The following is a 14,409-nucleotide window of genomic DNA, read 5'->3' on the forward strand; positions in this document are numbered from 1 at the left end:
GGTCATCTGACCAACAAGTACACATTGGAGACCGCTGTGTCGAGCAGAAATGGACAAGTCTCTCCGAGGTGTGATGATTTGCATGTTCACATTGTCAAATCACAATGGTAGATGCCTTTGCCAAAAAAGTAGGGTGCTTGTTGCATTGTCGCTGTATAAATTTATCCTTCGTAACACGTTCACATTGCAGTCCACATAACTTGGTTTTATGAGGTATAGAAGAACACAGTGGCCGGCTAGTCACTGGGCAGACTTAATCATTGATGAATCGGTTAAGCAGTGACTATCGTGTTTTGAAATGAGAAACGGCTCAATAACTTTAGATGTGCTTGAGTAATATAAGTAGAGCTAAACTTGTTTACAAATGAACACACCACATTTATTCCAACTGTTTACAAAATGTTTATTCCTGCTTAGTTGCTCCTAGTATTTTTTCATCATAATTCTTAGTCATTCACAATATTTTGCTTGCTTTCTTCACCTTGTTGCGCTTACAAGTTATAATGATTGCATGTACCTCTCTCCTTTCTTTCAAGGTGTGCCCGACAGGTAGCGAGGAAGAAACCATTGAACCAGGTCTGGAGGGCTTGGTTCAGAGCAACAGCAGCTATGTTATGATTTTTGAAACCAAGCGAACAACTTATGACAAGGTGATTAGAAATTGCAAACCTAGCTAGTTGAAGAGGGGCATTACTTACAGCCAGACCTTGTTTGTTGATTCCCATTACTGTTATATATGGAGGGGATGTGGGAAAGAGATGTCAAATTTTGATCTGTATGTGCAATTGCAGTGGAATTTTCAGGGTTTATTAATTTTATTTTAATATTCCTTAGTGCTAGTTTTTTTGCTCCGGTTATGAAACTAAAGTGGTTCACATATTGAGGAAGCTTCCTCAAGCAGCTCAAGCACTTCAAGCAGCTCAAGCAGCTTGCTACATATTTAGTATTGATGTTTTGCAAATTTTGATATTTTAAACTAAATGTAGCAGCAGTAGCAGTATGTACTCATTTTATCGTGCACCTAAAAAAAGGCTGTAGGAAAGGCCATAGATGTCACGGCTGTCTCATTTAGTGGACATGAAAAATAAAATGTTCAGTGTAATAGAATAGAAAGAAAACGTGCAACATTAGGATAAAACTGGTTGTAAACAAAATTGCAAAGTGGGAAAATGTACTTTTTAATGAATTCATTTATTTTAAGTGCACAGAATCTTAAAAATAATGATTTATGAGGTATATTGTACCTCTCTCAGTATTCTGCTGTTCTCTGGCAAAAACTCCTAGCCTTGGATATATATTTATTTTTTTGTAGGTTAACAACTATTAGACAACATTGCCTGTTTTCAGCTTTCAACACATTAAAGGGACACTAAAGAGAAACAATGAATCGGTTTAGATCAGTAAATTGTGCTCTGAGACCTCTAATGCCGTTAATTTCACCATCATAGGTTTATTAATAGAGGACAAAATTAAGTTCAAAGTTTCATTTTTAAATCTTGTGCCGAAATCTCCCCGCGTGACATCACGGATTTCAAAATGTATTTATCATATTTTGGCGCCATTGGCTCAACAAAATTACTCCAAACTTGGTATGTTAAATCAATGGCACCCTCAGAGGACAATTTACTTAATTTTTACCGATTAGAAAATACGTAGTCCCTAGTAGGCGCCGTCAAAACATGTCACGTCACGGCGAATGGTGCGGAAACTTCAAGGTGGTGTCGCCACCCACATTTTGTGTTTGCGCTTTTTCTTGCTTACTAAGCGCCTTCTCACAGCAAGCATGGTGTTTTTGGTATCGTGAAAGAGTACTTTACTAATATGAGAAAAATCATTTTGCTTTTTAGTGTCCGTTTAAACTACTTGCTGATTCTTGCGAATCACTCTCGGAACAGCTTTTTATCATCTCAGAAGGGCTGTTCACTTGCTGTTCTACCTATTCCTTCACATAGGTGGTCAAGTTTCGTCAAGCACATCCTGATGGCTGTGTGGCAGTCTTTGGGTTCAACTTTGATGACCTTGATAACCACTGTATGAATGAGCGAGCTTTCCACGTGTTCGCCTTATAGCGGATGTTATGTCCAAAAACAAGAGCTCACTGTGTAAGCATATCTTACCTTTGTAAACATGTAAATTTTCTCAAAGTTTGCATAATAAGCATTACAGGAAGGCTGCTCTCATATGTTGACAACAACCTCGCTAACTTGACTGCAGCTCATAGATTTAGTATGGGCCCTTTACTTGTGAGGACGAGATGGTGCACTACTAGTGGATTGTTGCAAGAATAGTTCTTATTAATTCAAGAGTACCTTGAAAGGTACAAAGGAAACCCACCTGGGTATTAAGAAAAATACCTTTGCAAATGAAGAAACATTTATTTTGCTCTGGGAATTAAACCCTGTACTGTAGACATTGCGGAGCAGTTTCTCTACCAAACGATCTAAATAGGATGCTAGCAAATGATTGGACAAGAATGAATAAATTGACAGCTAATAGTGCAAGAACATTGAATAAAGAAGTGAGTTCTGTCAAGATCCACAATGTGGAGCACATTATGTAAAAAGGAAAATTGTTACCCACACAAAAAAAGTAAATGTTTGTATCCTGAATTCAGTCATAAATGGACTCCCATGGGAGGTTGAAAATATGTCCTTATTAACAGTGTGTACATGGAAACATGGTTTGTGCACAAATGCAGAGGTGTTGAAAGGTTCCCACCATTTAATCACAGAGCCATTACAAGGCCACTGTATGTTTAATTATTTTATTTCGATTTAATGTCTATTCTAGCAATGATAATTACAGGACGCTGAAATGTCAAAGAAATGGATTATGTGTACGAAAACAGTGATGGCTTTGCATAGTAGAATGGGTGCTGTTAAATTGGCATGAACAGAAAGGTTTTAAACTGGCACTGAGTAACACAATAGTCAAAGTTGTAACGTGCAAAGACGAGGATGGAGCCAGGGAAACATCAAATGGCAAAGAGCATCTGTTAACTGCAATGCATACAATCATACGCGTGCGCAGGGTTCTCCTTCAGGGGGGGGGGGGAAGGTACATTCCAGTGCCCCCCCTTCCCAATTATGTCAAATATGGTGCTGACGCGCTGACATTGCCCCCAGGTGAATAGGGGGGGCGGCTGCCCCCCCACCTCCCGTGCGCACGCCTATGCATACAATTCAGTTTTCAACAGCAAGAATAAACATTTACTTGTCACAATTAGTAAAGTAGACAACAAGAGAAAGAGAGTAATTTAGTATTTATGAATGAGAGGCTAGTAAATGACTAGTCTTATGAAAAGAAACGCATGGCCTAAGAATAAGCTACTAGTGATGTACGGAGTAAGACTTAAAATAGTATATGCAATCACGAGATCATACCCCGTGATGACATGTCATCACTAATTTACTGCAGAATATGCGAGCATACACAGAGCCTCGATTAGGTCCTGTAGCTATTGTATCAGGGATACATACAGTACTGTTTACCTCAAAAGGTTGTACAGGGTGGAGCAGTTGAATTTTTAATCTCTACTTTGGACTTTTTCAGTTTCCACAGCAACAAAATATAAAGATGGTAAGGCAATCAATGCTCCTTAAAGACTCTGCGACTATATCTTGCTATTTTTGCAATTTCAGAGCATGCAAAGGAACCAGAATTCAAGCACTGTAAGTACAAGCACTCAGGCAACCCCAGTAAAAGATATGGTTTAGTGTTGGCACAACGAATGTTACGTAACTTAGGCATAAATTAGGGTGTGGAATGAGTGGTTTAAGAATGGCATAAATCTGATTTTGATGAGAAGGGTAGAAAAATACTAGTTAAGTAGCATGTCATGTGAAGAGAAATTAATTCTGTTGTTACTGCATGTCTTAAGAGGCACTGAAAGCAGTAGACCACATAAAACTGGGTTATTGTGACCAATTGGCATGCATACTTGTGAGCAGTGTCAAAGGGAACATGAAATTAGTTTTAAATTAACAATTACTTGCAAAGTGTGGGTTGAAGTGTGAAGTCTAGATATAAAGCAGTTGGTATTCCTGTTAAATTTGATCACACTGAACACTGTTGCATGGAGCATATGTTGCAAGTCACTATGGGGTCATTCCATGCCAAACGTCCCAGCCATTTCGGCAACTATCTCAAATGTACTGAAACAAATCATGCCGATATATTACGTTGAAAACAGTGAATTGCTAGAATATTTAGGAGACAAAAGATTTTTTGGTCTTGTGGGTGCCTTCCAAATTTACCAGAATGTCACCTGGGTGTTGTTTGTAAGAAAATTTATTCTGAGAGTATTGTTTCTTGTTTTAATACCAAATTTGGTTTACGTATTAAGCAAAGGTGTTTGTGTAAGCTGTTTAAAGCTCGATAATATTAGTACAATATTTCTGCAATATACGCCTCCAGGAATTTCGCCAAAATGTTCTATGTTTGCATTTTTTCCATTGCGATACTGCGCCTTGTATGAATATACGAGTAATGAATACTTACTCTACAGAAGGTATATTTTGCGATAAAAATATTTTCAGACCCCTCAAGTTTCTAAACATTACGTGAAAAAATCACGAATTTCAGAAAATCGTCGTTTTGGTCCACATTGACCCATGGCTATCTCCCCATTTGGTCACATGGCAGCTTCCTCATTGATATTCCCAATTGCCGTCAATGGGGAACATCAAAAATTATTTTCTTCCTTAAAACAAAAATTGTAATGATAAAACTTGCCGTATAAGAAGAACTCTTTAGTTGCTTTCGATTGAGGTATAAAGCCGGTTTTTAGTTGGAGCACCACGTGGTGTAAATCGCGTCTCAATGTGGACCAAAACGACGATTTTCTGAAATTCGTGATTTTTTCACGTAATGTTTAGAAACTTGAGGGGTCTGAAAATATTTTTATCGCAAAATATACCTTCTGTAGAGTAAGTATTCATTACTCGTATATTCATACAAGGCGCAATATCGCAATGGAAAAAATGCAAACATAGAACATTTTGGCGAAATTCCTGGAGGCGTATATGGCAGAAAAATTGTACTAATATTATCGAGCTTTAAACAGCTTACACAAACACCTTTGCTTAATATGTAAACCAAATTTGGTATTAAAACAAGAAACAATACTCTCAGAATAAATTTTCTTACAAACAACACCCAGGTGACATTCTGGTAAATTTAATAGGAACCCACAAGACCAAAAAATTTTTTCTCTCCTAAATATTCTAGCAATTCACTGTTTTCAACGTAATATATCGGCACGATTTTTTTTCAGTACATTTGAGATAGTTGCCGAAATGGCTGGGACGTTTGGCGTGGAATGACCCTATGCCCTTTTGCAAGCAGTTTGGGCCTTCCGTTCCACATGTGGCACAGGACAGGGTTAGTGGGAGTGCTTTGGAAAAATACTTTGGCAGTTAACTCAAATATTTAAGTTTATAATGACAATCCTATTGCTTGTGCTACTTAGTGAAGATGAATTATCTGCACTGTTGTAAGCCCATAATGAATGCTTGCACTGATGCTCTGCTTCTGCTTTTAAATGCACAGCCTTAGATATGCTGTGTACTTAGCAATGCCAGCAAATAGAGCTATTTCTTTACTGCTGTAAAAATAGTGGTGCATTTCTTATGGTTGCGATTCCCATTCTTTGAACTCATTTGTCTAGTGTTAAACCTTTCCTGTAAAATCTCCTCCTTGTTTTCAGCTTCTCTGCTGTGTGTGTTTTCGGAAGCGGCGCATCTAATGGACAACTTCCCTGGAGAACTGTGCAACTATCTTGTGTTCCAATCTGTCGAGTATATGTTAGCATTCGACAGGGTTGCCATTCACAATGGTAAGTATAGACTAGCCATTCCCCTCTTCCGCCAAGGTTAAACCTTGTACACATACATAAATACCTGAAAAAGTGGACAGAGGAGCAGCTGCCATTTCAGCACTTCTGGGCGTGCGGTGCACGGATGATGCAGAGGTTATGGTTTTGGCTCCCATGAGTGTCAAGTCTTTGCATCTATTTTCACTTTCGTTTAGGTTCGTCCATATTTTTTACAGTATTCGTTCATAGCCCGAGCTGCAGTTATAGCTTGCAAAAAATGTTCTTGTTACTTACTGCTCACATATTCCAGTGTTTTGTCCTTGCTAGGTGGGTTGCACTGTTGACAGTGCTCAAAGTGTGCTAGCAGTTCTAGATTGTGCCAAAGTCATTATGCAAAAGCCATACACCAAAGGGGAACACTCCTCAGGTCACATTGGTGTAAAAGTAAAGTTTAGCATTAAGTAACAAGGTGATGTCTTGGGACCGATGTTTCCCTGGCTCACATCTTAAACGATTAAATACGACAGAGTAAGTTTTTATCTTCTGTTGGTGACGCTACACCTTTCATAATGATAATGCCTGACCAAATTCATTTTCATTAAGCACTTGACTACAAGTGATAATTATGTGCATTAATTTGGCCAAAAGCAATTTCTTCAGGCAAATACTTTGCTTTCTCTGTTACAGAAGCCGCCTTTAGAAAGTTCAAGCACCTTCCCAGAAACTCTGGAACATGGATGCTGGCTGCAATTACCCAGTTTTCATGGCTCAAAAGAGCAGCCACACGGTCTGTCTTCACCAACCTGTTTGTGAAGGCAACAAAACGCTGGGTCCTCCAACAAAGGCTGCATGGCATAGCTATGTTCCCAGAAGCACCATTACCACCAAAAGTGTTTTTGGAGGTTACAAAGGCAAGTTATTTGTACATTAAACAGACTTTAGTCCGCTGCAGTTGTATAATAGTGCCTAAACTGCAAAGACGGTAGATTAACAAACTCTATTTCCAAGGCATGTTGGACCCTGCACAGAATAGTAAAGCTAAATAAATTTAATCATATTACTTTTTTTTAAAGAAAGTATATCTGTTCATGTATGGCTCTGTTGTAATCAAAGGTACAGTTTGCAACACTGGTCGTGTGAATTTTGAAAAGAGTACAAAAATGGAACTAATGTCAAGTGAACAAAACAATTTTGAAGCATATTGTTTGTACCCTTGTCACAGAGGACATACTGGGCATTAAAGAATAAGCCCACACCCCTGGGGCTTGTCATCGGAGTTCCCGCAAAGGAGCATCACTTAACAATATGGAAGAGGCTGAGCAGGTTCTCAGATGTCCTTGTGTTCACCATGCATCGCCCAGTGCCAAGTGACTTCTGCCAAATCACCTTTCCATCTGTAGAACCATTCAGTAGCAGGCACCTTGAAGAGATGGTAGGTACTGAAGGTATCATTTCAATCACTGTGCTTCCAAGCACTATTAGGTGACCTTCAGTCATTCCCAAATACCAATATATAATAAACTGAATCATGCCCATAGCAGAAGCGTTTGTGGAGACTTCACTGCTATGCCAAGTTCTTTTATAGGTCATGCAAATGGTCTTGTAACTTTTCTAGCAGTGTTAGTTCACAGCACTAGCTGTGACCACCATGCATTGCACATATTGCCACTCACACGATCCAGTTGTGTATGACCACTCCATTCGATTATTAATGTGGGCCACATTAGACTGGGTTTCATCAGTCTATGAAACCCGTGTCACGGCAGGCTAGTGCAAGAGAATTGTGTTTTACAGTTACATCATTTAGTAATTGTGTGCAAACGTATTTCTCTCAACCATACAATCTTGCCTACCATCTCAGGGGTCTTTCACGGCAAGTCATAACCAGAGTCTAGTTTTTTCCTTGCACCAAATGAAGTGTGTCACTTTGCAGGCGATCATATCTCGAAATGAACGACACCGTGCCGTGGTTTGTATGTCGGTGAACCTAGCTGTGCAGCATTTTCGAACAAGGAAACACGCTCTTGTTGGAGATCATTGTGTCCATGAAGAGTGGGAGGACTATTCACAGGTGAGAAATAGCAAAATGGATTGTTAACAATAGCTCGTGATGACAGCATTGTCTTTGTCTCCATACACAAAATCATATATGTATAATGAGAAGGAGCATATAATCTTCTTTTTGGTGTACAATGTCGCAGTATGGGCACACCACGCCGTTCTGGCTGACTTCCCCTTTCTCTTCATTATATGGTGCAATACACATTATTATTATTATTATTATTATTATATTATTATTATTATTATTATTATTATTATTATTATTATTATTATTATTATTATTATTATTATTGCACATGTGTTTTTACTGTTATGTATGTCTCTAATTCCAGGTAAGTTGTTTTTGCACAGCAGTAACTACAGTAAGGTCATAGACAATCGAGTTGCATTTGTAGCATCGTAGGAAGTTGTTGTCTTTGTGGATTCCCCGTAACGATCAAAGATCTTGTTATGTAACAACAAAATAGTCTGGAGAACATCAAATTCATGCTCAATCTATTAACTCCCCCCCTGGGACATTGATGAACCAACACTTGCATCGCCACACATGCTGGTGGCCTGTGCCTGAAGCAATGGTAAAGTGTCAGGGTAAGCCATGCTTGCAGCAAGAAGTAAAAAATAAAAAAGAAGGGAGGAAAAAAATCAGAAGCTGCTCTAGAAAGCTCACATTTGCTTATCACTACAAATGTTTTTTTTTCTACAAAGCTGCCCAAACAGTTAAATTCTCTCTGCTACTTGTAGTACCAGGCCGTCTTTGTCATTGGTTTCACCCTTTGGGTGGCACTGCAACTTTTTTCTCTCCACTTTTCCATTTCAAGATGGGGCAAGCGTATTGACAGTGCTGCTGAGAAACTTGAGAAAGCTAACTTAACGATCTTTAAAATACAAGTGTACTTGCTTGGGCCAGTTGGTATCTTTTCATTGTTACGTTATTGCGCACCACTTTGAGGACTTTGCTTTAAAAATGTGCAGATGTGAGGTGTGCATCCTGAGTTGAAGGTACTATAGTGCAACAATGGGGCAGCAGTTGAAGTTGGGTACATGCAGCCAGCAGCAACTCAGAACGGATCATTGGCGTAATCTGGTAAAAACGGTACAAGCCTGTTCGTCATATTAGGGCAGACCTAATTTTTATCGACATGCACTTACACATTGCCCATTCAAGTATGTTCATAGCAGTTATGTTGGACCAGAGGTACTATGTAGCATGCTGGATTAACCAGATGGTGTGGGGCTACACAGACTTGTATTGGACTGCTGTGCATGCTGAGATCAAAGCTTTCAGGTGCGACAAGGAGAACTTGTGTTTGGCCTAGTTGCGAATCAAGGTGAAGTTTGAGATGGGCACTGCAATAATATTGCAAACGTTTTAATGTAGCCAAATCTCTTAGAGGGGTCCACGTGCAAGTAAACACACACTGCTTATACAGTGAAACCTCGGTGATACAATCACAGCTCATACGAATTTCGGGGTGATACGAATTTTTCGTTGGCCCCGGCCAAGGCCCCTTGGCCTGCAGTGTAATGGAATACGGTTGTTGCGAACTGATTTTCACCCAGCGACGCTTGATACGAACGTACGCTACCTCCCAGGTACGAAGAGGTGCTGTCCGCGCTGTCGCGGACGACGCGCCAAGCACGTGCGAGCGCGAGAACGCAAGCGTGGACATGCGCCGCACCGCCAAATAGTCAGAATCACGGTCTAAGAAAAACACTTTTCTTACGGTCAGAATAAACCTTCAGAGACGCGTCACGGCTTCCGAGTGTCGCGGGTTACAACGCACCTGGTTCATTAATTAAATGCGCGCGTACGGGCCGCATATTTACGAGTGCTGGTATGATTGCAGACATCTAAAAACTTCACTGGCAATCATTCAGGATTCTTCGCGACGGTGCCGCAGCCCCGACAAACAATAAATGAAATTGTACGGCAGCTTTCTTTTGTCGCATGCTAATTTTCCATGCTTTCTGGTGATACGAATTTCGGATGATACGAATATTTTTGGTGGTCCCGTGAGATTCGTATCACCGAGGTTGCACTGTATGCCAAGCCAATGGCAGAGTAGCCATTCTTGTACTACACACCTAGAAGTAGTTTGCCTGCCTTATGATGTGGAAAATGTTGACATAGCTCCCAAGATTAAGCATTGCACAACAGTGTATTACACGCGAGTGTCGTGTCCTTTCTGTTTCTTTTGTCCCCGTCGAAAGTGCGCTACCTAACCATAGAGGCATAATGATCAGTGTATTACACCGTAGTATACGTACTTGACACATTGGGTTCACTTCCATAACCAGTGCCACCGTTAGGCAAATGTACAATGCAAAGAAGTGCGCTACGAATTTTTTAAAAATGATATCGTGACTTGTGACTGCAGTATACAGCCATAAGAGTATGTTAAAAAGCAAGAGGAGGAGAAGCCAAGAATTGATTAAATGGCACAATTTACTACTATGTTGCTTGTCTGCTCAGCCTCATGCCTAAGGACAAGACGCCTCGGTGCTTTCATTCTTTCAATCACAATTTTTATAAAAAAGTGCCTGTGACTTTACAGGAGCACAGCTTTGACCACAGTGTTTATGTGGGTTTTCATCAGGCCTCTCAATACCACCGATTGTGTTCTTGCACGATGTTAACAGCATAGCAAGTTGCACAAACCGTTACCTCGATGGGTACTCACACGCATCGCAAGGGGCACATATGCCAGTGTTACCAATGGTGGCTACTTTTCGCCAAATTGGCGAATTTGAGAGGCCCGTGGCGACCTAAAATTATGAATGGCGACATGGCGAATTTTTGGCGATTTTCAGCTTAGGTCTCCACTGAGTTATGCATCCTAAGCTCAGCGCCTTCCCAACGAATGAGCGGCACTATTCTCTGTATTTTTCTGGGTTTTGAGGTGCACATTACGCGCCGTTCTGTATGTCCGTCCTGTAACTCGTGTGTATCTCCTCAATTCATCTAGATGCTTCTAACTCAATTCATCTAGATTCATCTAGATGCTAGAGAGCTTCGCTAAAGTTTCGCTTCTGAAGGGGCTAGATGACGGGTTGGTCGTGTGTTCCGGCCATTTGTTCCGCCAAAGCTCCAACTATTCTGAATAGCTTGGCGACCTATTCACCACTGCAGTATCCCCTAATCGAGCTCGTATAGCGAAGATGGGCGGATACGCCGGTGTTCGTGCAATAAAAAAATTATTTATTCGGGCATTTTCTACTGTTCTCGGTGAGCGTGTGCAATGAAAACAATTGCTATCTAACATTTTACAATGTCTACCTGTTCAATTACAACGCACTGGATTGACGCGAGTAGATATAAGTGATTATATATGAAAGGGACAGTGGCGTCCGGTGTCATATTAGTTCTCACTGAAAGGTATAAGACTCACTAATGAACGATACCTGTAAGAATTCTGTCTTACTACTTTCAATAAACCTGTTAATCCTTTTTTTCATATGAGGGGATGTAAAGCTGTTTACAAACAATGCCTTCGCGGCTTTCGCCCAAGGTTTACCACACTTTTACCTTTGAAACGAGCGGACAGGGATGGAAGGATATCATGAGCGTTTTATTCTTTCATACTTGCGCCTCCGCGCACATCTTACGGCTAGTCGGAGAACCAGGTGCACCAAGCACTCCCATGGTGAAGGGGCGATGCGCCTGGCATTGAGAAATGTCAAGATACTTTAAGGGCTTTGAATGGCACTGTATTCTACGGCGATTTACATCAGTGAAAATTCCTATTACTAGGATATGCCGCACACATCTAGAATAGCGACTTTTTTGGCGAAATTTCTAAAAAAAATGGCGACTTTTGGCGACTTTCTGCTCGTTGTTTGGCGACATTTACTCGAAAGTCAGTGGCAACCCTGACATATGCAGTCAATTCTGAGCAGTCAGGCAGGCCAAGGCACTGTAATAAAACACTGTTCTGTTTTGTAGTACTGCTTAAGAAGCCACAATAACAGTGCCGTAACAGCCAACACATGTAAAATAGTAGAGCTCACTTCCTCTGCAACGTTGCATTTACAAATGAGTTTTCTTTCGTACTCGCATAGAGATTCTATGCTACTCCACAACATGTAGTTTGCTATTATTGTCATAAATATGAAATACTTAAATGTATTTTCCAGGCCTGTGAAAATGATGGCTCTAAAGCAATTGTAAACTGGGAGTGGTTGTCTGCAATCTCTTCTAATGTTAGCGTTACACGTACATTTGAAGTACCAAGGACACTTACAATGAAGGTGAGTTTACAAAATGTTTGACACTGCATGATAGGATTAAAATTTCATAATATAAAAGGAAAACCTGGTGAAAGTGGCAATTTCTAAACTACAACCACTTTTCTGCAGCCCCACCACCTGATAATGAGCAGTGGCATTAGTATATTGGTTTGTGCATGTCATGTTTTGTTGACCATCAGTACACCACACCATGTCATTTGGTGTATTGCATCACATTGGATGCCTTACAGCCGGAAATGTTGCGGGGCACTGCCACTGTCTGCATGCACGTTTATAGATAAGAAACAATGTTTGTTCAAGTATTTCACTTCCATTTAAGGACATGTTAAAGATATGCCCACAAACTGTCAGTGCATATGTTGTGGATAATAACTGATGCAATTCAGCTGTATGCATTCTAGGTTATCTTTAGTTTTCAAGAATCGAAATGATTGACATTTTCATGTGCTACCACCTAATTTGCATGTCCTTGCATCTGTTCTCCTGTAGGCCAACCAGTTCTTGCAACTGAATCCCAAGGGATGCTTAGCAGCGTTCAATGTGGATTATGATGATCCACATGGCACCTGCCCAGAAAAGCGGCCGTTTCCTCGCATTAGTACACTGGCCAATTTGAGGCATGCTTCTGGTAATCTATAGTTATTTCCCATTTGCTGTTGTGCTAACCTTGTGCTATTCTCTTTTAGGCTCAAGGCACAGTGACTGAGCTGTGGGCAGTGGGTCTCCTGAAGTTAATAAACTTGATTTTGTTGTTGAATAAAAGTGCTTGTTGTACCAAATAGCCTTTATCTGTTTAGCACTTCACCACAGATAACCAAGTGGCATTTGTTGTGTGTCTATGTGTGCTCATCATGCGCTGCTACAGATGTGCAATCTCAACTTTCACAGTGCAGGACTCTCATGTGCACAGATGTTTGTCATTGGTACACTTACACTGGGCATTCCGTGGTAATATGCTCACTACTTGAAAAATAAAATCAATTCTAGTAAATATGCTTGATCTGGAGACTCCTTTCTCCCAAACATTTCTCGACACCCATTGTATCTATGGTAGCACACACACACACACACATGCATGCATGCATTTGATGGACAACCCCCTTCCCTCTTAACTTCACCCACCCCCCTTACTGAAGTACTTCAGCAGAATATAATGTCGGACGAGTTGGTGCATGGAATAACGAAAAATTTGTGGTGCAAACTGAGAGCAAGAAAAAGCAAGTAGGAGACAGGATAGGACGCCAGTCTTATCCTGTCTAGCGTCTGTCCAGTCTTCATTTTTCCTTATTCTCAGTTTGCACCTCAAATCTTTCATTTGACATTCAAAATGCCATCCAGGAGTGGGCCAAGAGGGTAGAGGCGACCTACTTCAAGTTGTTCCTCCCTGCCAGCCCTTGTCTCATTGCCCCCTTCCCTTTAGACACGGAAAAATAAAGTAGTTCATTCATTCGTTAGACAAAATCTTCTCTACGCCCTTGTATACAAGGTTTCAAGAAATGTGTCCGAAAATCTTCAAAAATAAGGGAAAGGGAATATTTGCTCGCTCCCTTCATAATTACTTTTTCTGCAGTGGCAGACATTTTAACTCTTTCAGGCCCTGCGATTTCAAGTGGAATCAATTGTGTAGGCCAGTCAGAGACTACCTGGTACATAAAATGGGTTCTTGTTCCGCTAGAACTCGTATTTAGCATCTGCTCTACATATGCTGCCAATCTGGTACGCACAAGAAAGTGCGGTCAAGTGTGAACAAAGAAATTACAGTATAGGTCGTGCTGTTACACAGTACGACCTCTACATTACAGTGGAGGCAGCTTCTTCACCGTGCGGAGGTAAGTAATTTATTTTCGTTCTGTATCGAAAATATGAATTTTTTGTTGTTTTCCTCTGAGCATGGCTCGTACCCAATTTTGTCTATGGGGTGTCGTGCTAGTCCATCGAAATAATTTTTAAGTAATAAATGAATAAAAAATGGCGTAATATTAAATAATTCATAAATTAATTCGGTCACTAATTACTCTTGAGTGCAGATTTTTTCATATTTTTGGACTACCATGATCATGAGCATCTCAAATTGTAAAAACCACTTGCTTGCTTTGAAAAGAAATAATTTGGGCCTTAAATAGGGTTGCCACCTGTCCGACTTTAGACCGGCCCGACCGGTATCTTAGATAGCGGGCCCGTTGCCGGTCCGCACCTAGGATTTTTATTTTTTTTAAGCATCAGTTCAACAACTACGATGGTAAATATTTACCGTCAATCCCTTTTAAAAATTTCTTAGTAGCAGT

General features: G+C 40.5%; 1 protein-coding gene across 2 annotated transcripts; it reads left to right on the top strand.

Moving 5' to 3' along the window:
• The first annotated feature begins 536 nt into the window (after positions 1-536).
• Positions 537-13,085, top strand: LOC119396851 (uncharacterized). 2 transcript variants are annotated; one of them, XM_037664194.2, is made up of 11 exons: positions 537-650; positions 1,953-2,102; positions 3,553-3,579; positions 3,642-3,671; positions 5,708-5,836; positions 6,503-6,726; positions 7,038-7,247; positions 7,749-7,886; positions 12,011-12,124; positions 12,614-12,752; positions 12,811-13,085. In XM_037664194.2, exons 2-11 carry the CDS (start codon positions 2,078-2,080, stop codon positions 12,828-12,830), a joined length of 1,056 nt encoding a protein of 351 aa, XP_037520122.1. In that variant the 5' UTR covers positions 537-650; positions 1,953-2,077; the 3' UTR covers positions 12,831-13,085. The 2 variants fall into 2 exon arrangements, with proteins under 2 accessions (XP_037520122.1, XP_037520123.1); XM_037664195.2 differs by lacking the exons at positions 537-650; positions 3,553-3,579 and having other exon boundaries at positions 2,042-2,102; positions 12,811-12,946.
• Positions 13,086-14,409: the final 1,324 nt, after the last annotated feature.

Source organism: Rhipicephalus sanguineus, chromosome 6, assembly GCF_013339695.2.
Source record: "Rhipicephalus sanguineus isolate Rsan-2018 chromosome 6, BIME_Rsan_1.4, whole genome shotgun sequence".
Lineage (NCBI taxonomy): Eukaryota > Metazoa > Arthropoda > Arachnida > Ixodida > Ixodidae > Rhipicephalus > Rhipicephalus sanguineus.